We start from the raw sequence: 27,464 nt of genomic DNA, 5'->3' as shown, positions 1-27,464 counted from the left end.
GGATAGTCTAGGAGGAAAGGGAGATACTAATAAGCAATTACATGAATTCAAAATCACAAACTGTGTTTTGTGGTATGAAGTAGGAGATGCTGTAGGGATGAGTAAGCAGGTGACCTTATTTTGGGGGTGGGGCACGAGGGATGGGGGGGAGATGAAGGGAGGTGTGAGCTGAGCTAGGAAAGATGTGTAGGGGTTAACCGGGGGTGGTGGTGGTGGGGGGGTGGGATTTGAAAAATTCCCGGAGGAGGGAACAGCAGGTTCAAAGCATTTGGAAGATGGAATACGATTGTACGCCACTTCTTTCTCCCTCTCGCTGCAGTTCCTTTTGAAAGTGTCTTCTGGGATCTTTCCACGCCTGGCTTTTCTCCTCATTAAGCTCTTGGTTCAGAGGCTGTTGCAGAGATGCCTTCCCTGAACAGCCCTCTGAAGGTCAGTCCCCATCCCCACCCTGTGCCTTACTTTGATACCTTGTTTTCTCAACCGCTACCACTAATTCAAGCCTTCATATTAGTTTTTTGGAACGTGGTCTTCCTCCCCAGCCCCCCAACTTGAATGGAAACCCCATGAAGGGAGAGCTATTAGGAGGGGGCGGGGACAGGGGCCCAGATTTAAATGCTGAATCTTCAGCGCCTGGCATCCAGTAGGTGCTCAATGCAGATTTGACCGAATAAACGGTGCTTGGCGCCAAGTCCGCGCTTGACAGGAGAGGCTGGGCGCGGAGTGAGGCCACAGAATCCGGACTGGGGCGCCGCGAGCCACCCGCGCGAGGGGACCGTTCGAGGGGCGCGCCGGGGGCGGGGCCGCCCACCCGGAACCCGAGTGCGGCGGCGGCGCGGATTTCCGGCCGCGGCGGACACTTCCCGCGGAGGGACTGTCCCGTGGCTGCCGGCTGGCGGAGGACGTGGAGGGCCGGGAGCGGCGGCGATGGACGACCACAGCCTGGACGAGTTCCGCCGGCGCTGGCAGGAGGAGCTGGCGCAGGCCCAGGCGCTCAGGAAGCGGCGGCGGCCCGAGGCTGCCGAGCGGCGGCCGCGGCGGGCCGAAGTGGCCCCCGGGTGCGGCGAGCAGGCCTCGGGATACCTGGCTCTGGCCCAGGGCCTCCTGGAGGGTGCGGGGCGGCCCCCGCCGGCGCGGGCGACCCGGGCAGAGAGGCAGGACGCGGCTAGCCGTTCCCGCTCCCCTCCAGCTCGCGAGGTTGCCGGGGGCGGGGAGCAGCTGGTGGACCAGCTCATCCGCGACCTGGTGAGTGGCCGTCACCTCCTGCCGTCACCTCCTGCCGAGGTCCGGGCCTGCCCCTACCCCCCCATCCTCCCGCCAATGACTCGGAAAGTGCATGACACCCTATCTCTGTGCAGGCATAGAGAGTCTCTGGAAGGGTTGGTTTCCAGCCTGGGGTGACTTTGTTTGCCCATCTTGGCACTGTCTGCAGACCTTTTAAGGATGCCACAACTGGGTTGGGGGAGTTGCTACTGGAGTCTAGTGGGTAGAAGTGTGGGACACTTCTAAATGTCCTACAGTGCAGGGACTGCACCCAGAGAAAATGATCCAGCCCAAAATGTCAGTATCCGTTTGAGAAATCCTGCCCTTGAACTCTTAACAAGGGTTGTCTTTAGGGAGGAGGTCTCAGAACAGGGATAGGAAGCAATTTTAACTTTGTTCTGTATAATGCTTGTACTACTCAGTTTTTTCCCCAACAGTACATGTATTTAAAAGAGCAGGGGAAGCAAAGTCCTTTGGGCACTGTCATTAACATGGAGGTTCTTGTCACTTCATGGGCATGGATCCTTTTGAGAATCTGGAGACACCCCACTCCCCCCACCCCGAAAAAAAAAAAAACCCTTTACAAAGTTGGCAAAGTCGGGATCATCGAAAACACATCCATGGTTAAGGGTTAGGACGATACAGGAGGTTTTAATGGTTTGTTTTATGGGGGGGGGAGCGTATAGAGGGAGAGAGAATCCTTAAGCAGACTCCCTACTGAGTATGGAGGACCTTGCTGGGCTAATTCTGGTGAGCTCAAGATCATGACCTGAGCCCAAGTCAAAAGTCTAGAGTTGTCACTTTAATGACTGAGCCACCCAGGTGCCCCTGGTTAGATTTAAATTAGGCTTAAAGAAGGCTTCTACAGCTTCCCAGGTCAGTGTAATTCTGTAATTGGCAAGTTGTTTCTAAAAATAATGGCTTATTTAACGTGTTGTTTTGTTCAAATACCATTAATAGCTATAGGAGTTTCCACAAAGTTTCTGGTTTACCTCTAGGGTTGGGACCTTCTTCTGTGTATATTATAAACTCATTTAATGTGACAATTCTTATGAGAATTCACACTGGTATCATATCTGCTTCTGTAAAAAGTGGGTCATCACTGAGGAAGTCTGGCAGATGTAAAAATCTATCAGTGCCTTGGGAAGGTGGGTTAGCACTGGAGAAATTGCTCAGGCCAGTCCAGATCTATGCAGAAGTTACTTCCATGGAAGCAGATGTGTAGGTAAGGCTTGCCGTGGTAGAGGGAAATTGGAAAGTGAATTGTTAGGACAAGGACATACTTGGGGCCTCACAGCAAAAATCCAACCTGCTGAGTGTGGCAGTGTCTTCAGACTTCACAACTATCCTGAGAAGTCAGTATTGTTAGTCTCCTTTTATGAATGAGGATATTAAGAGAGATTTTCTGTAACTGCCCCAGGGATGCCTTGCTGATAAGTTCTTGCGGTTGAATTTGGATCCAGGTGTGTTCGGCTGTAAATTTCCCCAGATAGTAGTTTTGCAAACTTGACTTGGTGTAAAAATCCCCTTTAGCCTTCTTAAAAGACAGGTTCTGGTGGGTCCCTAGATCTGCTTAATCAATATCCCGAGGAAGCTCAGAATGTGATGGTTGGGTTGGTCAAACAAATTTGAGACTTTGTTCTCTGCTGTACAGCTTCCTTTGGTTTACAGTCTTGACTTTTCAAGACTTTCTGGCTCTGATACTCCTGAGGGATAGGCATTGAGACCAAAAGTAGCAGAGCCCTTAATGAAGTCTAGAAGTAGAAGGGGCCTGCCTACTGTAGGATCCAAAGGGTACATCAGAATTACAGTTAGGAAAAAACCTTTTCTGGAATGTGTGCCCATCATCTCTGCTGTCTGCAGAATCACCACATTAGATGCTGCTGGGCTCTGCATCCTATGAGCAGCGTCCAACCTTCAGAGTGCTTGCTTTTTTTTTTTTTTTTAAGTACTTTGCAATCATCAACATGGCTATAAATAAAATTACTCTCAGTCTCCTTGGTACTGCCTTATCTTATCTTCTTCAGTTTAAAGATCTTATCTTCTTCAGTTATCCCAACAACCATATCTCTCCGGTAGCTGCTCTTTGTCCCATTTGACAGATGATTAAGAAAGTAATTTTTAGAGGGGCCCGTGGGTGGCTCAGTGGGTTAAAGCCTCTGCCTTCGGCTCAGATCATGATCCTGAGGTCCTGGGATCGAGCCCTGCATCAGGCTCTGCTCAGCAGGGAGCCTGCTTCTACCTCTCTCCCTGCCTCTCTGCCTACTTGTGATCTCTGCCAAATAAATAAACAAAAATTTTTTTTTTAAAAAAAGTAATTTTTAGGGGCAGTCAACCTACCCAGTATCCTGAATGTGAGAAGTGATGGTAACCTTTACAGAAAAGGTTTGGATTCACATGTCGGTGGTTTTAAGCCCCAGAGCCCAGAGGTCATGCCTGCTCTCATGCAAATGAGTAAGGTAGCCTCAGAGTGGCTCATTCTGTCCTTCTCCCTAGTTCATGAGGTGTTTCATTATGTATCTTTCCAGATTCCAGCCATAAATCTGTATTGCTTTAACTCGTGGTTATCTTTCTTTTTTTTTTTTTTTTAAATACTCTTTAACACCTGTGTTGGGTCTTGAACTTACAGCCCCGAGATCAAGAGTCGCATGCTCTGGACACCTGGGTGGCTCAGTCGTTAAGCGTCTGCCTTTGGCTCAGATCATGATCCCAGAGTCCATAGATTGAGACTCACATTGGGCTCCCTGCTTCATGGGAAACCTACTTCTCCTCCCACTCCCCCTGCTTGTGTTCCCTCTCTCTCTGTGTCTCTCTGTCAAAAAAAAAAAAGTCTCATGCTCCAGTGACTGAGCCAGCTGGGTGCCCCATGATGGCTGTTATTCTTTTTGCCACTTTAAATATTAAAGATGACAGTTTAGGAGTTGCCTTCATGATATCCCTAAAAGATACGGAACCATTTTTTTTTTTTTTTTTAAACCTAGCCGCCTTGGTCTTGCTTTTCTGCTTTTAAAATTTCTTTAGATCAGACCCTGTATAAAATCATAAATGTCCAGGTTGGTGAGTTTTCACAAGTGTACACTTCCATGTAAAATAGCACCCAGATTTCAGAACCGCATTCTCAGCTTGTCAGAACCTCCATGTGTTCTCACCTGACTTCTAACACCTTATTTTAATTTTGTCTGGTTTTGAACTATAAGTAGAATCATACAGCATGTGTTTGCTTGTGACTGGGTTCTAGCACATAGCATTATGTGTGAGATTCATCTCTGAATATGTCACGTTTTATTCTTCTGGACATTCTTGATAACTAGTTTCACAGCTGGTTTGGGACTCTGGGGAGTCGTGCTGTGAACACTTTGCACATCGTTTGGAACCTTGTACTCCTTTTTCTTAGGTATATAGCTAGTTGTGGAATTGCTAGGTCATAGGTATGCAGATGTTCAGCCTTAGTAGATCCTGACAGTTTTCTAGGGTGTTTATAAGGGCTTTCCTACATGATAGTAACTCAAGTATGTAGAATACAGTATTTCACTTTCTTCTTTGCCGTAAATATAACAGCATCTAACCGAGATGACCTATGGCAACTGAACTTGACCTCAGCATGGGCGAGATGAGAAGGTGATAAATTAGGGGATACACATGGGAGCTGGGCTAAAGGTGGGAGCCACTGCCCAGCTCAGCTGGTTGTTGCCTTGCAAGAATGTGGTCCCAGTGTGCCAGAGTCTATAGGTTTTTGTTTTGTAATTGGGAATGTTTATTTTTATAGGAACTCCATCAGTTTTTGCCACACAGAAAACACCCAGGACTTTGGCTTAAAACAACACCATTTAGGGGCGCCTGGTGGCTATTTAGGTGGCTCAGTCAGTGAAGCGTCTGCCTTTGGTTCAGGTCATGATCCTACAGGTTGGTCAGGTCAGGCTCCCCGCTCAGTGGGGAATCTGCTTCTCCCTCTTCCTCTCCCCCTCCTCCTGCTCATGTGCACACTCTTGCAAATAAAACGAAAAACCCCACCACTACTTAGTTGACTGTTTTGCAGGGTGGCAGTTTGGGCTGGACATGGGTGGGTCCACTCAGATATCTGAGGTTAGCTGCTGGTTAGCTCAGCAGCTCTGCCGCTGGGGGCTGGCGAGCCACTGGGGGTGTGTATGTGCTTGCTCTATGTCTCCTCCTACAGGTGAGCCCTGACTGGGCTTTCTCAGAGCTGCCAGAGCAGCAGGAGGGCAAGTTCTGATGCCCAAGTACTTTGAAGTCTGCCCAGGTCATGTTTGTTACTGTCACGTCTGCCAGAGAGCCAGATGGCCAAGTCTAGAGTCAGGGTGGAGTCACCCACTGCCTGGATACGGGGAGGAATGAACAAAGTAGTGGCCATTCATACTGTCTATCACTCAAATTCTTCCCATTTTTAACTGGTGGTAACTAATGCAAAAAAAAAAAAAAAAAGATGTTTTTAAGAACTAACACCGTGAGTTAAATGAAATCTTCTGTGGGCGGGTCTGCGCTGGGTCCTGAGTTTGTGTTCTTTGCATTTGTTTTCCCAAGACTCCTCACGTGGTCTGTGGCTGACTCCTACAGAGGAAGATTTAGTCTTCCTGAGAAGAAGACTGAGACTCCACACCTGAGACTCCACAGAAACTCTGACAGGCTGACCCACTTGACGTGAGGGAGAAATATAAATCCTGCCCCACCTCTTAACATCCCCTCTCTTCTGGGTGATGTCCCTCCAGTCCCTGCTGTGCTCTCTTGTACCAGTGTGTTCTGTTGTGTTGTATTTGACGCAGCCTCTTCCCACACCCCCCGGAGCCTGTAGTGTCCTCACTGGAGTGAGAGCCGACTAGTAGGTTGGCAGTCAGGAGTTAGTTCGCCTTTAGAGGAGTGGGGGAGCAGCACCGCGCTGGAGTTTCATCTGGCCGGGTGCCGGCCGGACTGGCGATGGACAAGCACAGCTGAGAGGAGAACTTGAAAGTGACTCCTGTTGGGCCTCGTCTGGTCTTAGAAAGCTTTAAGTAATAGCACTGAGAAGCCATGTGTGTTTAGGTGACAACTGGGGACACCTAAACTGTCTTTTTAGTACATGGTTTTAACTAGTGAAAAAAATTGCTATAGCCCTGGAAAGATTTTCAGAAGCATGAGGCACTTTTCTTCGGACATTTCTCTCTCTCCCTAAACTCCAGCTTTTCGGTGGGGGGGCGCACTTGAGCATAATTGCAAGATTTCTTTGCCTGATATGTGTGCTTTCTGGTTGCATTGTCCCATTTTTATGTAGATGGTGTTAGGACTCTGAGCAAAAAGCAGGCAGCCCCCAACTCAAACTGACTTAAGAAGCCCAAACTGCAATCTACTGATGAGTGTACCTAAAGATTCCAGGTGTGGGTGCTCCGATCATGCAACTCTGTGTGTCCTTATCCTGCTTTCCTTTTGTTTTTTATTCCCAGGCAGACCTCCCCCACCCCCACCTTTGGGATGAAATGTCTACCAGCAACTCCAGTCTTTTTTTCTTCTTTCTCTCTCTCTTTCTTTCTTTTAAGCTTTTTGAGAGCGAGAGAGTGAGTGGGGTTGTGGGGCAGCAGGAGAAGCAAACTCCCTGTGAATCAGGACTCTATCCCAGGACCCTGGGATCATGACCTGAGCTGAAGGCAGATGCTTAACTGACTGAGGCACCAAGGTGCCAAGGTGTTACTTTCTCTCGCTTCCAACCAGGAGAAAGAGCATCTCTTCTCTGCCACGGAAGGTATGAACTTAAATTCCCATTGGTCTGGACTGGGTCATGTGTTCATCCTCTGGCCAATCACTGACTTAGGTTGCCAGGCTTGTATCCACTCCCACTCCTGAGGGGAAGGCCTTAGCCTCATTAAACCAAGGCAATGGAGAGTAGGAGTGGGGTGGTTTCCTAAAAGTAGATTTTCTGTTGTCATTTCCCGTTGGGCAGGAAATGACAGAAACAACAGATGTCCACCTTAAGTGGGTGTCTGAAGCAACCTAACTATAGAATTGTATGTGTTTTGTAATCATCAACCATATATTTTTTTTAAGATTTTGTTTATTTGACACACAGAGATCACAAGTAGGCAGAGAGGCAGGCAGAGAGAGAGGGGGAAGCAGGCTTCCCTCTGAGCAGAGAGCTCGACACGGGCTCCATCCCAGAACCCCAAGATCATGACCTGAACGGAAGGCGGAGGCTCAACCCACTGAGCCACCCAGGCGTCCCATCACCAACCATATTTATTGACTAGCTGGGTGCTGGGGAATCGTAGTAAACAGAATGGACATAGTCCCTGACCTCAGAAACCCACAGTCCTGCTTCTTTTAACTGAAAGGATGATATTAATGGAAGCACAATAGCTCCTAGTTAGGAGTCGAGGCTCTGGAGTTAGGGAGACTCAAGTTTAAATTTGAGACCCTGCTTAACTAGCTGTTTGACCTCAGGCAAGTGAACTTATCCTACTTTACTCATCAAATGAGGATGATGCTAATGCCTGTCTTGAAATAAAGCATGGAATGTTCCTAGCACAAAGCCTGGCATACAGTAAGCAGCCAATAAATTAAAACTGGTCATATTCTTATTACTATTGCAGAGAGTTCACTATATGCACTTCCTCTTTGCTAAGACTTATCACTGATAAGCCCCTTGCTCCCCTACTCCTGGGATTGGGAGTCTCTGGAGGACAGGGTCTCTGGTCTTTCTCCTGCACTCCTACTGTAGCATTCCGTGCAGAAACCCACATTTGTGAAGTTGAGACAGGTGGAATTACTGCTCCCAACAGCAGTGTTATAAAGTGGCTTCATGGTTGTTACAACTCCTGGCAACATTCAGACGTCCTTCCAGTTAGGATTTGAGTTTTTCGGACTGATAAAGTTTTATTAGTGCTGACTAATATGCATTGTACATTATGTCAGTATTTAATTTGTCGGAACCTACATTTGTGCTCAGCAGGGCCAATTTGATGGCATCGCTTACTTCTGTTTTTAAGTTAGAAATGACTGTTCCTAAGTTAGAAATGAGTGAGGAAACTTGCTCATATGAACTACAGCAAACAGAATTAAATGTGAGCTCATGAACTGGTCTAACTGGGTCAACTTCCCTTCCTCTTTGCTGTCCTCTGCCTTCTCTTTAATGCGCAACTTGAAATTGTCTCTAGCTCAGAGTTCTTTTCCTTCTCCCTTTGCCTCAGTGGAAAAGTTCTTACTATCAGGGCGATTCATTTTTTCCTGTAATGAATTAGCAGGTCTCTACTTAGGCACCTTTCGAAATGCTGTGTATACCATGACATTGTAACTTAAGACACCATCACTTTGTTGGAAGATTCTGCTGGTTGAAGCAGCTTGGGCTTCATTCATTTCACAAATATGATTAAATGGTTTCTTAGTAGCAGGCACTGTTCTAGGCACTGAGGATACAGCAGCGAACTAAGTGCCCTTACAGAACTAACATTCTGGAGAGCGGTAGACCATGAACAAATAATTGCCAGGTAATGGTCTGGAGAAAAATAAGGCTGGTGGAAGGGATGGAGTGTGTATGTGTCGGCAAGAGGCTATAATTTTAAATAGTGCTGTTCGAGAAGGTCTTCATGGAAGGAGATGAGGGAGCAAGTATGCAGAGATCTGGAGAAGGGGGTTCTAGGCAAAGAACAGCAAATGTGCTGATTCCGTGCTGTCCGGGGCCTGGGGGCCTTTGTGACTGATGTGATTTAAAATTCTTAATTCTTTTTTTTTTTTTAAGATTTTATTTATTTATTTGACACAGAGAGAGGTCACAAGTAGGCAGAGAGGCAGGCAGAGAGAAACAGGGAAGCAGGCTTCCTGCTGAGCAGAGAGCCTGATGCGGGGCTCAATCCCAGGACCCTGGGATCAGGACCTGAGCCGAAGGCAGAAGATTAACCCATTGAGCCACCCAGGTGCCCCTAAAATTCTTGATTATTTTTAAACAAGCCCCCCCATTTTGTTTTATACGGGGCTCCACAAATTATGTAGCTGATCCTAATGGTAGGAATGTGGAGTATTTAGGACCCTTGATGTGAAAGGGTCATATTCACACTGGTCCAGGCTTCTGACTCGGGAGCACCTCCCTCACCTGACATACCTCCTTTCCAGGTCCTTGAACTCTGATCCATTTAAACTAAAAGGGACTTCAAAGGCAGAGGGCCAGCCTCTTCTGCTTCACACCAGCGTCTTTCACTGCCACACCCAGCACTCACTCCCAGTCCTTTAGATTGGCATTTTCTGCCTCCATTCCTTGCCAGGGTGCCCAGTGCAATCCCACCAGCAGGTGGTGAATGAGAATGGTTCTTGAAATTGGAAAGCCTGTTTTTTTTTTTTTAAATTTTTAAATTAACATATGATGTATTACTAGCCCCAGGGTTACAGGTCTGTGAATTGCCAGGTTTACACACTTCACAGCACTCACCATAGCACATACCCTCCCCAGTGCCCGTAATCCCACCACCCTCTCCCTACCCACCTCCCCCCAGCAACCCTCAGTTTGTTTTGTGAGATTAAGAGTTTCTTATGGTTTGTCTCCCTCCCGATCCCATCTTGTTTCATTTATTCTTTTCCTACCCCCCAATCCCTCCATGTTGCATCTCCACTTCCTCATATCAGGGAGATTGTATGATAGTTGTCTTTCTCTGATTGACTTATTTCGCTAAGCATTGTACGCTCTGGTTCCAACCATGTTGTTGCAAATGGCAAGATTTCATTTCATTTGATGGCTGCATAGTATTCCATTGTAGATATATACACACACCACATCTTCTCTATCCATTCATCTGTTGACGGACATCTAGGTTCTTTCCATAGTTTGGCTATTGCAGACATTGCTGCTATCAATATTCGGGTGCCCCTTTGGATCACTACATTTGTATCTTTAGAGTAAATACCCAGTAGTACTATTGCTGGGTCATAGGGTAGCTCTTTTCTCAACGTTTTGAGGAACCTCCATGCTGTTTTCCAGAGTGGTTGCACCACCTTGCATTCCCACCTGAAAAGCCTGTTTTAAAAACAAAAAGTGATGCCTGGGTGGCTCAGTGGGTTGAGCATCTGCCTTCGGCTCAGGTCATGATCTCAGGGTCCTGGGATTGAGTACTGCTCTGCCTCCCAGTCTCCAAGCCTGTGCTCCCTCTTTCTTTCTGACAAGTAAACAGATATAATCTTAAAAAAAAAAAAATCCCATGCACATTTAGTGTGCATCTGCTGTGTGCAAGGCACTGTGTTGGTTAGATTGTGTAGTGTTATATCATCCATGCATGCAATCAACAGAAACTGACTAAAAACCTCTTGCTTTTTCTCATCACAAGGCACAGGGATTAGGTTAAATGAGAAGAGATAACTTGGCTTTTTGTGGACTGTTTTAGAGCTTAACCACTCTTCATAGCATTGCCTCTCTGCAGAAATGATTTCCAAGTTCTAAATATCTGACTTACTAATGAACTTTAGAATATGTTAGGGTTCCGTGTATGTTGCATTTTGTAGTCTCCCATCTTTATGCTCTTTTAGATGACAAACTTCTCTCTAGAAAAGATTTTAGCTCTTTGGATGTAGACATATTTTTTTTAAAAGATTTTATTTATTTATTTGACAGAGATCACAAGTAGGCAGAGAGGCAGGCAGAGAGAGAGAGGAGGAAGCAGGCTCCCCGAAGAGCAGAGAGTCGGACGCAGGGATCCATCCCAGGACCCTGGGACCTTGACCCCAGCCACCTAGGCGCCCCTAGACATAATTTCTTACACATTTTCCAACAGCACCTCTTCTCTCCGTGGGATCTGGAATGGCCCTGATTTCAGATCGTGTTTTGAACATAGAACACCTTATTTCAAAAATGTTTTGGGTTTTTTTTTGGTGTGTGTGAAATACCACTTACTGTAAAAATTCTCAGGGAATTCAGGAGAAAAAAATTGTTGTAATGCCATTGGTCAGAGGCTGAGCTGTTAACGTTTTGGTGTTCTTCGGTCATCTTTTTTTTTTTTTAAGTTTTGTTTTGTTTTATTTGACAGACAGAGATCACAAGTAGGTAGAGAGGCAGGCAGAGAAAGAGAGGGGGAGAGAGAGGAGGAGGAGGCAGGCTCTGCCGAGCAGAAAGCCTGATGCAGAGCTCGATCCCAGGACCCTGGGATCACGACCCAAGCCGAAGGCAGAGGCTTTAACCCACTCAGCCACCCAGGTGCCCCTTCTGTCATCTTTTTAAAAAATACCTGTTTTGAGATGAATTTGGGATTGTGAATGAATTCATATTTATCTTGATTGTGTCAGACCTTGCCCCCATCAACCAGGTTTTTTTCCTCAAGACTCAGGTGAAACTGGAATTTTTTCCGATTGAGATTGCCTGGGTCTGGTCTGCTCCACTTTTGTAGTATGTAGAGAAAATTGAGATAAATTCCTTTACAAAATGGTCTCCTTCCAGCCAGATTTAGCAGAAATACTATTGCATGTCTATTGTATGTTCGAGGTGCCTTTCTCGGTTTCTTAAAACACCACCTAGAGAGAGCTTTCATGTTCCCTTTGCCCTGGAGATGTACATTGGGAACAAACCTTGAGGCTGTTTCTTCACTTTTCACTGATTTGGCTCTTAGTAATTATCCCTTCTGCTACTCAACAAGAGAAGACAGATTAAATTTCTAACAGTAAGGCACAAAACCAATCCATTTACAGAATTAGTCTTACATTAGCACATAGGAGGACAAATCAGCCTCCCTGGGGATGGATCCATTTGCAATTTCTTTTAGCATTTTTGGAGTAAGTCCAGCAGACTTTGGGAAAATCTAGTATTCACTGACTTTGAATTAACAAAGTAACATGACCTCTTTGTGGGGTTTGTGTGGTGTTTTTTTGTTGTTGTTTTTGGTTGTTGTCGTCGTTGGTTTTGGTTTATTTATTTATTTTTAAAATTTTTTTTTTTTTTTGACAGAGAGAAATCACAAGTAGATGGAGAGGCAGGCAGAGAGAGAGAGAGGGAAGCAGGCTCCCTGCTGAGCAGAGAGCCCGATGCGGGACTCGATCCCAGGACCCCGAGATCATGACCTGAGCCGAAGGCAGCGGCCTAATCCACTGAGCCACCCAGGCGCCCCGGTTTTGGTTTTTTCTTCTTTTTTTTTTTTTTGGTCTCTTTTCTTAATTCACCTATGATTTAGGGTTGTGGTTTTCCGTTTGTAGTGTGCCTGAAGATTCCTGAGGAAGAGATGCTTGAGCCCCACCCCTGGAAATTTGGGGTAACAGGCAATTGGGGACTTTTTTTTTTAAACTCCACAGATGGTCTTGATATATAATATGGGACAAGAGCCCCCATCATGGTAAAGAATCATATTGGAGCCATTGAAAAATGAAAAGCCAGGTAGTATTTTATCAAAATGGTGTTTCTCCTCACCTTTGAAGCCATGTTAATACTTTAATGTCTTAGTTTTCCATAGCATTATTAGCCAGTCTCACAATTCTTGGGCTATAAAATTGGTGCAAAGTGATTCTCTAAACAGTCTTACTGATATTTTTGTAGTGTGACCAGGTTTTCCTATGTTACTGTTTCCAGTGTCTTTAGTTTCCTTCCTTCATTCTTGGAATTTGTTTCTGAGTCGTCCACCTCTCCATTTCCATGTCTTTAAATCCATAGAAATCAGAACTGGTTCATGTAGCTTGGAACATTTCAGATGGCTGTGTGCTTCAGAGTGGCCTAGGTGGAACTCCGATAGCACCCTTTAGATGATAAGGTACTTCTCCGCACACTTGCGGCAGGTATATTGTTCACTTCTATTTATGAGCTGTGAGAAGGGCCAGGTGGTAGTGCTCAAGCCCACTGTTAGCATGTACGTGGTTACTGGGCTAGCACCTCTGTCCAGGATGTGGCTCCACATCCTTGTCAAATCCTGGGTACCTGTAAAAGAATTACATTTCCACCCCAGGGGCAAGTATGCTCATAATGCTCTGTCTTTTATAAGGTATTTCTCAAGTGATCCATTACTAATAACAAAGTGAAGTTTATGAATAACTTATTTGACTTTGACTCTACTTTGTTCTGTCTCTTGGTCTAATAATGTCATTCTAACATCATTCCACCTCCTTGAGTGGAGGAAAGGGAAGTAGGTTAGCTAGAGCTAGACTCCTGTATCCAGAGTTGCACATCAGAATCTTTGGGAATGTGCTGAATATAGGACTGTCTTGTATCACATCTCTTGCTTCAGGAAATCGGGTTGGATTTTTCATGAAACACACTCTGGGATGAAGTTTTGCCTGCATGTGGTTTAGCAGGTTGGCCTTCCCGAGAAGTCCTGAATTGTACCGGGGACAAGCCTTTGTACCTAGTCATTGACTAGTCACTGGATGCAGGCTGCCCTCCAGTGGGGGATGTGACTGGATGAGGCAGCTTGTTTGACCAAGGTAGTGCTTAGGAAGGGGTGAGCCCATCAGCCAAGAGCAGGCAGCATTCTGAGTGTTTGGGGCGGTGAGTGTCGTGGACCCCGAGAGGGAATCTGAGTGATCCACTGCAGCATCTGCTGTAAGAACCAGTGATCAAAAGTTTTGCCAAAGAGATTCCAAGTGTGCAACGTGAAACTTCAGCCTTTGGTTTCCTGACCTTGTAGGTCTACATAGGTCTAAAGAAGTGGACCTTCCCTTATCACATTGGTTTCTTTTTTTCCCTGCCACTCCCCAACCACTGGCAGCAACTGGAAAGGTCATTTACAGGAGTCTGGAACTTGATTTGTTAGGGATCGACAGTCATTTTGGAGGTTAGATGTAATTCGAAGGGATAATGATTGAAAAGTTTGACTTTGTAATGTTGGTGTTTACCTAATTCAATGCTTTGAAACCATTGTCCCCCAAAACTGACAAATTCTCGAGACTCCTCACAACTGGTACATTAGCAATGAGACCAGCATGGCATTTGAGATCATTTGTTGGTATGGGGACCGTAACACCCCTGAGTGGTCTTTTGCACCCTGTGGCTGCCTCCTTTTCCTTCACTGTGCACTAGAGCAATCCTTTTTTAGTTGTTATCATGGTCTAGCGTCTTAAAATTGCTGATTCTCTTTGAATGGTTCTCTTGAAAAAGATCTATGGTATGGACACTCCCCATTGTTCAGACTCCTGAGTGACTTTGCCTCCACCGTGCCATCCCCTCTCTGCTGTTGCCAGCTGTCCTCTGCTTATAGTAGGACAGGGGGAGACAAAACTCTCCGTGTAAACAAGCTGGTAGAGGAGTCACCTGAAATGTGGACCTAATCAACAAATATTTGTTGAAGGGGAAAAAGGGAGCCAAAGTGCCACTCCAGGAAAGAATATATCAGTATTGATCAGTTATTGTGCACTTTGCCCTGGTACTTGCCCCATACCCTTTCTGTGTATTTCATTTTATTCTTGTAACTGCCCTGTGAGTAGGCATGCTCTCTCTTTTACAGATGAGGAAGCTGAGGCCCAGAGGTATTTAGCCTGGTTACGGGGCTAGTCAGGTGGTGGAACAGGATTATCCGTTTAAATCTTTGTTCTGAACCTCCAACCTGGAGGTCATGGTGGTTGGGATCAAAGAGGGTGGTGGCAGGGGTGTGGTTCTGCTGTGGTTCCGCTGCGCTGTGTCCCAGGTTGAGAATAGAGAATCTGCCATCTGAATGGTCAAAAGAGGGAAGGCTACTGCCACCACAAGTCTGGTGAACTTTCTACACCAGAGTAACTAAAAATAAAGGTGATTTCTCTTGCTTTGTTACAGTAGTGCCGTCCAGAAACCAGTTAATAGTCCTAAAGCGGGGACTGATTAAAGAAAGCAGTGCCTGCTGTCTCTAACAGTGTAGAAGCTAGATCTGAGTTCACTTCGCACGAATGCAAGCTTTTCTTTGCTTGAAGAGCAGGAATGTTCTTATTTCTCTACCAAGCAGGTAAAATAAGCTTCTTTACCTTACCATAGTCAAATAATCCAAAAGAGAAAGCAGAAGGAAGTCCAAGGTCACAAACGATAGTTTGATATTGTGTGTGGCTTTCCTCAGCTGGTGGTGGGTGACACCCCTCTCCCCGCACCATGGTTGTGTTAAGGAGTCTCAGGTTATATCTGGGCCAAGTAAGAAAGTGCTGCCTCTTTTTCTCCGTGAATGCAGCCAATTAGTTGTAAGAGGTGACCTAGCCTGACATTAGACTAAGACTTTCCGTTATTTTTTTGGGCAGGGACCCTTTTGCCTTATGATTATACTTGCAGATTTTTTTTTGCCCCCCACCCCCTGGCACGGCCAACATTTCTTTGCCGATTTAACAGTCTGTACTGTCTTTGCCCATGAGAACTGTTAACTCTTGCTCTTTTTCCCTCCAGAGATCCCTTTTGGCTCTCATACTTAGCCTTGTGCTGTTTTTGCAAAGTTGAATACATCTTCTTATGCCTTGCCTTATCTTCTTAGCTCTGAGACTCCTTGAGGAACAGAAAAATGATTCCAGAAAAATCTTTACCCTGGATCTTGGTAGGTGATAAATCAGTGCTCACACTCCCTTAAGAATGCTGAAACTAGGGGTTCCTGGGTGGCTTAGTGGGTTAAGCCTCTGCCTTTGGCTCAGGTCATGATCTCAGGGTCCTGGGATCGAGCCCTGCATTGGCTTTTCTGCTCAGCAGGAAGCCTACTTCTCCCCTCTCTCTCTACCTGCCTCTCTGCCTACTTGTGATCTCTGTCTATCAAATAAATAAGTAAAATCTTTTAAAAAAAGAATGCTGAGACTATTTTCAATTTTCAGACTGCAACCTTGCGGTATAGGACTGTTGTATTTGAATGGTGAATTAATAATGTGCTTGCAACCTGTAAGTCACTGATGTCAGCCAAAGCTTATTAAAAATAAATTTTACTGAGGAAGTTCCATGGAGACAAACAGGCTGCTTTCCCTAACTTTGCAGGAATCCATGCAAAAGGGAGCTTTAGCAGGTGGATTTGGGAACAGAGGAGCACATATACACACTTGGCTTTCTTTTTGCTTCGCACTCCTGTTTCTTTGTGCAACCAGGATCATCATGACAGCCTTATCTCTCCAATAAAGCCTGTTACCTCATCCCTAATTGCTTATCCAAAGGCAGGCGAGCTCTAATTTCTCCACATTAATAAATGACACCGAAGAAGAACTGCTTTGTTTGCACTGGCTCACTCAGGTTAACCAGTGTGGGCCCCCAAGTGCATCAGGAAACCGTGTGTTTCTGCAGTGGCCAAGGGGAGGGAGGTGGTGCTCACCTCATTCGAAAGCAGCGTTTCGTTTGTTTACTTCTTGCTCATCTTCATTGCCATGTTCTTTTCCTGATGAAAACACTTTAGTGACTGAGGTCAGCATTTCTCTGGCTGTGGGGGCTCACTGACCTCCCAGGCTGGGTGTAGGAGGAGGTGCCCTGGGGGAACCAATGGCCCTCTGACTTCAAGGCTCACTTTCTTGGCTGCCCACCACTCAGCTTTCCTCAAAGGCCAAGAAGCTTTCCGCAGCCTTTGTGCTGCTTCCTGTGGCATACCCCCGATTGTGGTCTGGCGCCCCTGCTGCTCTTCGAAGTATTATGGGAAACAGTCTTGTGGATTTTCTGAGTGGATGTGAGAAGGGTGGGCTTGTGGCAGGGAGAATTCGGAGTGGCTCTCGGGTTCTGTGACTGCTCCGAGGGGTAGTGAGAATGCGGGGCTCCCCCGGGACAACAGCGCCTCTCTCGCTCCTGCCTAAGACTATCTCTTGCCCTTTGAAGACCTCCAAATTGTAAACTTATTTCCCTTTTCTCTTTGTCCTCAGAATGAAATGGATGATGTGCCCTTCTTTGATATCCAACTGCCTTATGAACTGGCGATCAATATATTTCAGTATCTGGACAGGAAAGAACTAGGACGGTGTGCACAGGTAAGTGATTAGCAAACTGAGATTCCAGATTTCCTTCCACTTGTGATGCAAGAGTAGGCAGCTCTTGGGTAACAGAGATGGACTTGTCAGAATTGCAAAGTTTAAAGAATTAATGAAGTGGATGGCAACTTTCCTTCAGGGAAAGCAACCTTGAACTGGAAGGATTCGGTTCCTCAGCACCACTTGGTGTTTATCTTCTTGTGGCCATCTGTTCAAGAGCTCTGTTCTCTCTGCCGCCTGAGTTACGGTTGCCCTGTGGCTGACAGCTCTGCTCGGCCTTTATAGAGCTAGCCTGAGCTGTTAATGTCCTCAGCATTAATGCAAAGATGCCAGCCCTTGGTTAAATCAAGGCGGTCATTAGGTGGGGAGCTGAGGGTCAGCTTGGGGACAAAACAGTGAAGTCATGTGTTACGCGTATTGTCCAAATGACCCTTTAAAGACAAGAATTCCACTCAGTGAGGTGCAAGGCACGTGAGAACAGACACCCCCTGAGGGAATTGCAGATCTGTGGTCCCCATCTACTGCTTGTTCTGGGGCATATACCCATGGGACAGCATGGTGGCACATACCGTCCAGGCCACACTTGACCGTGTACATGTATCACAGGAGATCTTGATAAAATGCAAATTTGGACTCAGGAAGTCTGGGGTAGGGCCTGATATTCTGCATTCCTAACCAGGTAATACCTGTGTGGCTTTGACCACACTTTGAGAGGCAAGGGTTTATCCCATTAAATTGAGTCTCTTTTTAACTTCTTTTTGGTAGAGAGTATAATGGGTGAAGTGTATAATTTCTCATAAGTTGAATGTATGATTGCTGACCTTTTGGTTTTCATGGACACCTGTATTCCCCGGAGGAGACTAGAGTATTCATTGTGTATAACTCCCAAAGACTTAATTTGTCTGGTGGCTACCATTTCCTGTCCCCAGATTCCAGACTGCCTTTTACACAAATGTCTACATCCTTAAAGGAAAGGGATCAGTAAAATGGAATGGTACCAGAACTGTGTACTAACATTCTAGGGGGGCCTGACTGGCTCAGTCAGAGGAGCGTGTAGCTCTTGATCTTGGGGTTGTGAGTGTGAGCCCCAGGTTGGGTATAGAGATTACTCAAAATATAAATATAAAACATTTGTTAAATTTTTAAAAATGTGAAGTTAAAAAGATGAAGGCGGTTTGAGAGGTACAAACTGTAGCCAAGTGTAGACTCTAGAGCTTGCTACCTCTGGCAGTTCAATGAAGTCACACAAAATACAGGACAATTTTAAAAAGTTTCTGATTTTATACTATATGAAGCAGTTTGCTTAATCAAAATTTTCTACCTAGATAGGAATTTGAACGAGCTTTTAGTATTCTTTTTTTTTTTTTTTCAGGTTTTATTTATTTATTTGATGGAGGAAGCACAAGCAGGGGGAGCAGTAGGGAGCCCGACACAGGGCTTGATCCCAGAATCCTGGGATCATGACCTGAGCCAAAAGCAGACGCTTAACCGACTGAGCCACCCAGGTGCCCCAATCAATTCTTAATTGCCACAATATTAAGTGGGGGTGTTAGCAAGTATTTTTTAATGCAGAGTCTGGAGTCTTCAGGAAATAATGGAAAAAATTATTCTAAGGCTAAAATTCACTAAATAAAAATGTACTGAAATGTAAACCGTGCTCAAAGCCTATCAAGTGCATTAAGCAAGAGTACCTATATTGTCTTTTTCTTTCCCTTGGAAATTGGATTTGTTCTATTCTAACTTTACACTTTGGCCCTGTTCCCAAGAGTTGAAAACAAGGGTATAGCTAAATGAGTCCAACTCCTGGATTTCAGCCTGATGCTGTTAGCCGGAGTCTTGGAACAGGGTCTAATAGCTAGCTGCTTTCCACAAAGTCAGCATTAGATGATAAAATCTTCATTCTTGATAGGGAGCTGCTGTTTAAGGAATCCTTTCTTTTAACACTGCTTTTTGCTCTCCTGCTTTGTCGAGGGCCATGTGGCTTTCACATCTGCTGCTGGTTTTCTCATCCAAAGAGTTTATCAGTGAAAGATAGGATCTAGTGGAAGAAGAGATCCCCCTTTTGGTACAAGGGGGCTGCATTTCAGGATAGATTGGTCATGCTGGTGAGATTATTCTGCAGGTGTGAACGGTTTAATTTGCAACACAGTGGTCCAATTGTCCACCAGAATTTTTCCCTCTTTGGCCAGTTGGATTTGTTTTTTGTTTTTCGTTTCAGCCTAATTTTTAGAGCACACATATAAGCATGAAAATATTCTTAAACAGAACCCCTAAGGTGGCTCTGATCTATGAAGCCAGGATTTTTTTTTTTTTTTTAATAGTGCCTTTGCATGAAGAAGACAATGGATGGCTGGTAATGCTTAGAATTGGCTTTGTTTTTTCAAGCATTAAAGTACAAGCACCACGTAATAAAAATCAGTAGCATTTTCATTTGTTTCTTGTGGTGTTTTTACTTTTAAAACCGGGGGAAAAGTCCTTCTGTTGAGTGAAATGTCCTGCTGCTGTATGATTTGATTTTTAGAGGGGGCTTGCTCTGTCTGTCCCTCTGTCTCTCTCTTCTCTTTTAATCAAGCCGCCTTGGGATTTTAGTGAAATTGGGCCAGTTATAGTAGAATTGGCACCATGAACTATATGCGTGCCCTGGAGAAAACTTGTTTGCTTAGATCTTTATGCCAAATTGGTAACTGACTAACAGTAAGGAACCTGGATTGGGAAGGACTTCTTGAGATTTAATTATGCCACAAAGTATGCTGGAGAAGTGATTTTACTCTTTGTCTCCTTCTGCATCCCTTTGTTTTCTGCTTTGTAGGTTTTAAGCTTTCAGAACTGAAGTCCCACTGCATTTGTTTGTGGTCCTTGTGTACTTCTGATGCTGACCTTCCTAGCTCCTTGCTATCTACAGTTGTCTCTTGTGGGATTTAGTGTCCCTGTGGGAGTGTTTCATGCTGAAATGTCTTAAAAAACAGTGTGGCTTTTAGTAAGCAAAGTTATGCATTGGGCGATTCGTTGAACAGCTTTATCATTTTGCTACTTCTATTTTTATGGTTGTGTGTGTGTGTATGCCCACAGAGTTCCTGGTACTCTAAAAGACAATGTTTTTAAGCAGATAACAATTACAAAATTGTTGAGTTCAAAATTACAATATTTTTTTAATTGGAAGAGTAAGTCTGTTGTTATATTACAATAGGAATTGTAATTCTGAGAAGTAATGGTTTTAGGATTTACTAAGAGTAATTTTTAAAACCTTAAAAAATAATTATAAAAAAAATAATTATAAATTCATGGGTAGTTGCAAAAGATAGTCTGGAGAGGTCCTGTGTTCTCTTCTCCCAGTTCTCTCATTTGGCGATATCTTGGATACAGAGTAATATCAAAGCCAGGAAACTGACATTAGTACAGTCCATAGAGCTTAACTCTGATTTCGTCAGCTTTACGTACACTTATTTTGAAGTATTTAGTTCTGCCCAGTTTTACCACAGGTGTGGATTTATGTGGCCACACAGTAAAACTACACAACATTCATCACGAGGATCTTTTGTGCCCCCTCTTCCGGGCCGGCCATCTCTGCCCCACCCCAGCCCTAGTCCCTTGCACCACCAGTCTGTTTCATCTCTATGATTTTGTCTTATTTTAATTTTCATTTGTTTCACATTTTATGTCTGTTTCCTAAAGTATAACTTTAGAAATCTAGCTGTATAGGTAACAATGTCACATTTTTCAAGTAAGAAGTAGAAAAATGTGCATAAAGGAAGCAATGAAGAAAAATGGGGTAGACCTGGAGGTTAAAAACTTAAGATGTATGGTAAAATTGACAAACAAGGAGTAGGTGTTACCAAAATAAATCTGGAACTAAAGCCCACTCTATTAGATTATGATATAGATATATTTTTTTTCTTAAGTAGGCTCCATTTGTGTAGAGCCCAACACAGGGCTTGAACTCACAACCCTGAGCTCAAGACCTGAGCTTGAATCAGAAATCAGATTCAACTGGGCCACCCAGGCACCCCAATATTTCAAGTTTTTAAGTAGGCTCTACATCCAACATGGAATACGAACCCATGATCCTCAGATCAAGAGTCACTCGCTCTACGCACTGAGCCACCCGGGTGCCTCTGATAGCTCAGGTTTTAAGGAAAACGTGATCGTATGATCTCCAAATAGAAGCAAGTAAAATCTGAGGTTTTATTTAGCTGAAGATCTTCATGAAGTCTTTAAAGTTGGAAATCTCTAGCCAGGTGCTGCTGGAATGACCCCCCCTCCCCGGCCAGTAACCGACCTAACTCTGAAAAGGTAACTGCTGGCAGGGTTCCTTTCATTCTTCTCTCTCTGCTTTGCCACCTGACTCCATCTCCAAGGGAAACACATGCCTGCTTGAAACTCTCTCTGCCTCTTCCTCTGGCCCTCCTGCTCATGTGCTCTTGGTTGCTCACGTGCATGCGTGCTCTCCGATAAATGAATAGATCTTTTTAAAAAACTGAAAAATGGGGGTGACAAAAGCAGCCACTCTGGGAGAGAAGACAGAGAGCTAGATGAGGGAAGAATGGCAGCGCCTCGATAATTATTTGAACTGAGTCCTGGGGACGTGAGGTTGTTTACTCTGCTTGCTTCATTTTTTGTGTGCTTGAAGTGGTCTATCATTAAAAAAGTTTACAAGAAGGAAAAACAGCAAAAAGTAGTATTTAATAAGAAAGTCTGAGCCTTTTGAGGGCAGTAGATGCAGGAAGCTGGACAGTGAAAAGCATTGCAGTTTAAGTGTTGAATTTTTTTAAAAAAATATTTTATTTATTTGACAGACAAATATCACAAGTAGGCAGAGAGACAGGCAGAGAGAGAGGAAGTGAAGCAGGCTCCCTGTTGAGTAGAGAGCCCGATGTGAGACTCGATCCCAGGACCCTGGGATCGCTACCTGAGCCGAAGGCAGAGGCCTTAACCCACTGAGCCACCCAGGCGCCCCTAAGTGTTGAATTTTTAAAAGTTGGACTTTTCCACGTCATTCAGCTATTCACGGGGCCTGCTGTGTGCCATGCACGAGTCTGGAACAGTGCAGCAGAGAACAGAACATAAACTCCCTTCTCAGAGCTTACTCTCTATGCAGGAAGCACCCAGTTAAGCAGAGTGTGTTTCAGATGGTAGAAAGTGCTATGGAGAAACTCTAAGCCCACAGAGGTGATGTGGAAGACTTCACAGAGAGAGTGACCTTTGGGCAAACACCTAAAGGAGGGAAGAATGAAGCTACACAGGTCTTTGGCAGAGGCGAGTAGGAAACTGAGAGGCTTAGAGGTGGAGCGCACCTGTTATGCTTGAGAAATAGCAGGAAGGTCAGAGTGCCTAGGATGTGGTAGGTGGAATAATGCCTCTTACCCAAGAGGTTCATGCCCTAGTCCTCAGAACCTGTGCAGATGTTACCTCTTATGGTAATGGGCCTTTGCAGATGTGAGAAAGTTAAGGACCTTGAGATGGGGTGGTTATCATGGATGATCCAAGTGTCTCCATGTAATTACAAAGCTCCTTAATGAGAGGGAGGCTGGAGGTCAAAGCTAAGATGCTGTGTTGCTGGCTTTGAAAATGAAGGAAGGGGCCACAAAGTCAAGGAATGTAATGTGGCCTCCAGAGGCTAGAAAGGAGACAGAAACAGGTTTTCCCCTGAAGCCTCCAGAAGGAATGCAGCCCTGCCACCTGTACTTTGGTTTTTAGACTTCTGGTCTCCAGAACCATAAAAAAATACACTTAGATTGTTCTTAGCCACTAAATTTGTGGTAATTTGTTAGAGCATCGATGAGAAACCAATAGAGGTGAGGGTATGAAGAACAGATGGGGAGAAAAGGAAGAAGAAATAGTTAAAATGGGAAAAGGCACTTAAATCCATTAAAAGAACCTGAACTTTTATTCTAAAAGAGGTCGGAAGCCATTCAAGTATTTTGGGCTGAGAAGTGACAAGGTCTGATTTACCTTTTGAGAGGGATCATTTTGGCTGCTATGTGGAGACTAGAGCGAAGGGGAACAAGGATGCACCAGGGAGACCAGTGAGAAAGCTACTGAACTAACCCAGACGAGAAGATGATGGCTTGGAGTGCATTGAATCGAGTCAGGACTGCTCGTGGGGCTGGGTATAGGGAGAGAAAGAGGAATCAACTGGGACTCCAGGGTATTGGGCTTGAACAACTGGGCCAATGAAATTGTTGTTACTGACAAGGGAAGACAGATGAGAAAGTTTGGGGGGGGAGATCAGTAGTGGGATGTGAGGCTAGAGAAATTTGGGAGCTAGCAGCACATCGTTGGTATGTATATATTTTTATAGATTTATTTCTGAGGGGAGAGGGAGAGGGAGAGAGGATCTCACAATAGACACCTTGCTGAGCACAGATCCTGATGTGGGGCTTTATCTCACGACCCTGAGATCATGACCTGAGCTGAAATCAAGAGCTAGACACTTAACTGAGCCACCCAGGCGCCCCACATCATTGGTTTAATTTAAAGCCAGGAAATTGGATGAGGTCATTAGGGAAGTGAGTGTAGATGGAGGGGGCTTAGGATTTGAGCTCTGTCACATTATGGTTAGAGGCCAAGATGAGGAGTTGGAGAAGGCGTTCCCTGTGTTGTGGGAAGAAACCCAGAACACATGGTCCCCTGGAACCAAGGGATAACCTTTTCGAGGAGGAAAAAGTGATCAGCGGTATTAAGTGTCACCTTTAGTCAAATAGGACTGAGAAATGACCACCAGGTTTAGCAACTTGGAAATCACTGGTGACCTTAACCAGAATCCATGGCACGGTTGGGGCAAAAGTGAGCAGGCTCGAGAGTGAATGGGGAGAAAGGCAATAAGGAAATCGAGCTAATGAGTGTATGTGGAACTGTCTGTACATGGTATGTCCTCACAAAATAGACTTGATTTGTGAACATGTAACCAGAACAATGAGTGTTTCCCTCTGTTGTGGGCCTCACTGGTAACCCTAATCCAGGCAGAGTTAATAAAGCTAGTTTTGGAGCCAAGGGCTCCCCCCCCCCCTTTTTTTAATGCTGAAATTCACAGTGGTGCTATAAAGCAAAATGCTGGAGACACTTTTATTAGCAAATTCTCACAGCTGAGGCTCACTCAGTGGGGCTCTTACTGGGTAGGGCCATTCCAATCCTTGTGTATTAAAGAAAGACCATTAAGCCTTTGGAAAATTCAAGCTTATAAACTTGCTAGATTTAATATAAGAAATCAAAACTATTATCTTTCCTTTCAGTGAGATGCTTTTAAAATTGTGAAAATTTATCTAGGTCTTGTTTCTTGTTTTTGTTTTTTTCTCCCAGGATTATAAGACATTCTTAAAGCCTGTCACTTTTGTGCCCCTTTAAAAGAAGGAGAGAGCAAAGGACCCTCCCTTTACAGTTTGCCAAAGAAATTGTTGGCACATTTTTGCGTTTAATATCTAATTGTAGGTACAGTCCTGATACCTTTTTGGAAGTAATTCTCACCTCTAGCTTTTCTGAATCCCTCAAAGAGATGATTGTTTGTTATCCAGGGTTTTAAACTTTATCCTGAATATTGCTTTCCACAGAATAATCCTTGTGATCTAGGGGTTAGCAGTGGGAATGATGCACCGAAACATCAACTTTTTGTTCTCCGTTTTTCATCCCGTAACCCTGTTATACAAATTTCAGATCATGTTATTTAAAGTGACTTGGCGTTTTCTTTGAAGCTAATAGAAAAATCTGTTTTCTGCTTCCAGTGTTCTCAAGGTCTAATCTATCTGGGACTTCTTAAAAGTCCCATGGAAAAGTGCCTCCGTTTTAAGTGGCTGAGGACTGTATGGTTTAGTACATCTCCTGAAAACTCATCCAGAATGTTTAATTTAATTAGGATCTTCTAGTTGTAGTCACTGAGCGCTAGATTTGGATTTTCTTAAAATGCTGCTGCTGATTGAGTGGCTCCATCTCATAAAAAGCAGTCTGGAGCTAGTTCTAGACTCCCGCATTAAAGATACTGTCCTGTACTTGGGGTGGGGCTTGGGATCCAGTCTGTGGCTTCCCTGCCCTGGGGGAGAAGGAGATCACGCACAAGGTATCTGGCTGGCAGAGGAGAATTGCTGGTCTTCGTGTCCAGCTCTTCACCCGCTCACCGATAGGCCACGCAGATGTTCTTTCAGGTGGCGTCTGCAGGGCACGAAGGCTTTTGAGACCGTTTTTTAGGAAAAGTTCAGGAGCCAAATAAGTTTGGGGAATGCAGTGTCTCCCATCCTTCTGAGAGATCAGCAACACCTGGCCATCTATAAAAGCTCTCAGAAGTTCTTCAGCGAAATAACTCTGCTTGGTTTTTTTTTAAACCAGTGTTCCCCAAATTCATCTGACCATGGAATCCTATTTTTAAGGTGACTTATTAGCCCCCTGAGGAGTTGTTAGTCTACTGAGCATGCTTTGGGAAGTGCTGGTCTGTGCAATAATGCCTACCAGTTAAATGATCTCTTAGCTACTCTGAGTCTTTCATCCAGTTAACATTTCATAGTATTTACAAAATTTTACATTTCATGATGTTTACCAAAAAGGCTCCTGGCATCCCAAGATCAGAGTGAGCTGCCCTGGGTTTGGTGAGCACTTTCTGCCCTTGAGGACCCTTTAGGGTCTCTGTGTGTTCACCCTTCTCTGATACTTTAACCTTCACTTCCGGAGGACTAGTAGGGAAGTGCTGTGCTCTGGAACTGTTTGAGTTGTGCCTGGCTCCGTCACAGCTGATGTGGGTCCGGTCCTGTCTGCGCTTGATGACTGCCTAGTTCTCAGACTCGCTCTGGCATGGGCAGATGGACAGATACCACTCATGTCAGGGCAGGCTCAGCTGTGGCCCAAACATGCCAAAAATCAAATGGTGGTGTTCTGTCTAGTCCAAACCAGAGCCCCAGTGTTCCTGAGTCATTATCCCATTCTTTCTTGCCTGACCACTTGTGATCAGATGAGGGTTTGTTTCCTTGATGCCCTTTGACCTCAGATGGAGAAGTGTGGGATGACAGTGTGGTTAAGTGGGTTTGTAACTGATGCTGTGGCCATGCCCTGGGTGGGCTGCTTAATGGATCCATGTCAGCCGAAGGGTGTGTGTGCAGGGAGGGCTCTAGTGGTTTGCCATGGGCTCAGCCCCATCCTGGTCAACTTTTTTTTTAAATAATTAAGAAGTAAAGGCCCACAGACCATATTTTGCAGATGACTTATCCATTGGAGAAGCAGTTAATGCAACAGATGACAGAACTGGGGTTTAAAGATGCTCTAAAATGTGGGGGTGGGTGCAGAGAGCCGGGGTTTAAAATGGGACTTAAAATTAGATTAAAAAACTAATAGAATAGAAGAAAGAAGTGGGGACGGACTTTAACTGCAGTTTGTGTTTAAAAAAAAAAAAAAAAAAACTAGAGGGGCGCCTGGGTGGCTCAGTGGGTTAAAGCCTCTGCCTTTGGCTCAGGTCATGGTCCCAGGGTCCTGGGATCGAGCCTCGCCTCAGGCTCTCTGCTCAGCAGGGAGCCTGCTTCCTCCTCTCTCTGCCTGCCTCTCTGCCTACTTGTGATCTCTATCAAAGAAATAAATAAAATCTTAAAAAGCAAAATAACAACAACAAAAACTAAAGAATGGGGGCACCTGGGTGGCTCAGTCAGTTTTTCAGCTCAGGTCATGATCTCATGGTTGTGAGATTGAGCCCTGTGTGGAGCTCCATGCTAAGTGTGGAATCTGCTTAAGATTCTCTCTCTCCCCCTTCCCTATTTTCTCTCTCTCTCTCTCTCAATCCCTCCCTCTCCCTTTCTCCTCTCCCCCACCAAAACAAACAAACAAACAAACAAAACAACTCTGAAGAATGATGGACACCAAATTCAGGTTACCCCAATGGCAGGGGAGAGGGTACAGACCTAGAGATGCACCAGGGTTCAAACTTATTAGTAATATCTTATTAAATGGGTGACAAGTCCATGCATGTTTATAGTATTTTTGTTTGTTTGCCTTAAGTATTTCATAAACTGTAGAAGGTGGGTTGTTAATTTAGTTGCCACGATGGGGTATTTACAATTGGAGCAGCAAATTAGCGTCTGATAAATTTTTCTGTTTATGGCACTTGAAGCCTGCAAATGCAGTGTTGTTTTGTGCTGGGTACCGCATTTGAAGAGGGACACTGTATGTGCACAAGTATTAAGGTACGTTCAGAGGTAAGGGGTAGGGAAACTAGTCTAGTCCCAGGACCGTTAGTTGAGGGAAATGGGTGATATTTAGGCCTGAGAAATGACTTAGGGGAATTAGGACAGTGTCTTCTTGAGAAGACACCTTCTTGAGAAGCTGTCAGGTGGAGGAAGGAATAGAGATTTCTTGAGAAAGGCAAAATTAGGGCCATGGGTGGAATCCCTTTACTAACCAAAGGGAGGAAGCCCTTTCTAACAGCCAGA

General features: G+C 44.9%; 1 protein-coding gene across 1 annotated transcript in view; it reads left to right on the top strand.

Annotated features, from left to right (window-relative positions):
• Window positions 1-893: 893 nt before the first annotated feature.
• Window positions 894-27,464, top strand: part of FBXW8 (F-box and WD repeat domain containing 8) — a 123,106-nt gene continuing 96,535 nt past the window's right edge. Inside the window, exons 1-2 of the mRNA XM_044244191.1 lie at window positions 894-1,242; window positions 16,966-17,070. Of these exons, the coding sequence (XP_044100126.1) occupies window positions 925-1,242; window positions 16,966-17,070 (423 nt within the window). The 5' untranslated portion in view covers window positions 894-924. The remainder of the gene's footprint in view (window positions 1,243-16,965; window positions 17,071-27,464) is intronic.

Source organism: Neovison vison, chromosome 3, assembly GCF_020171115.1.
Source record: "Neovison vison isolate M4711 chromosome 3, ASM_NN_V1, whole genome shotgun sequence".
In the NCBI taxonomy this organism is placed as follows: Eukaryota; Metazoa; Chordata; class Mammalia; order Carnivora; family Mustelidae; genus Neogale; species Neogale vison.
This window is presented reverse-complemented; position numbering and strand designations above follow the sequence as displayed.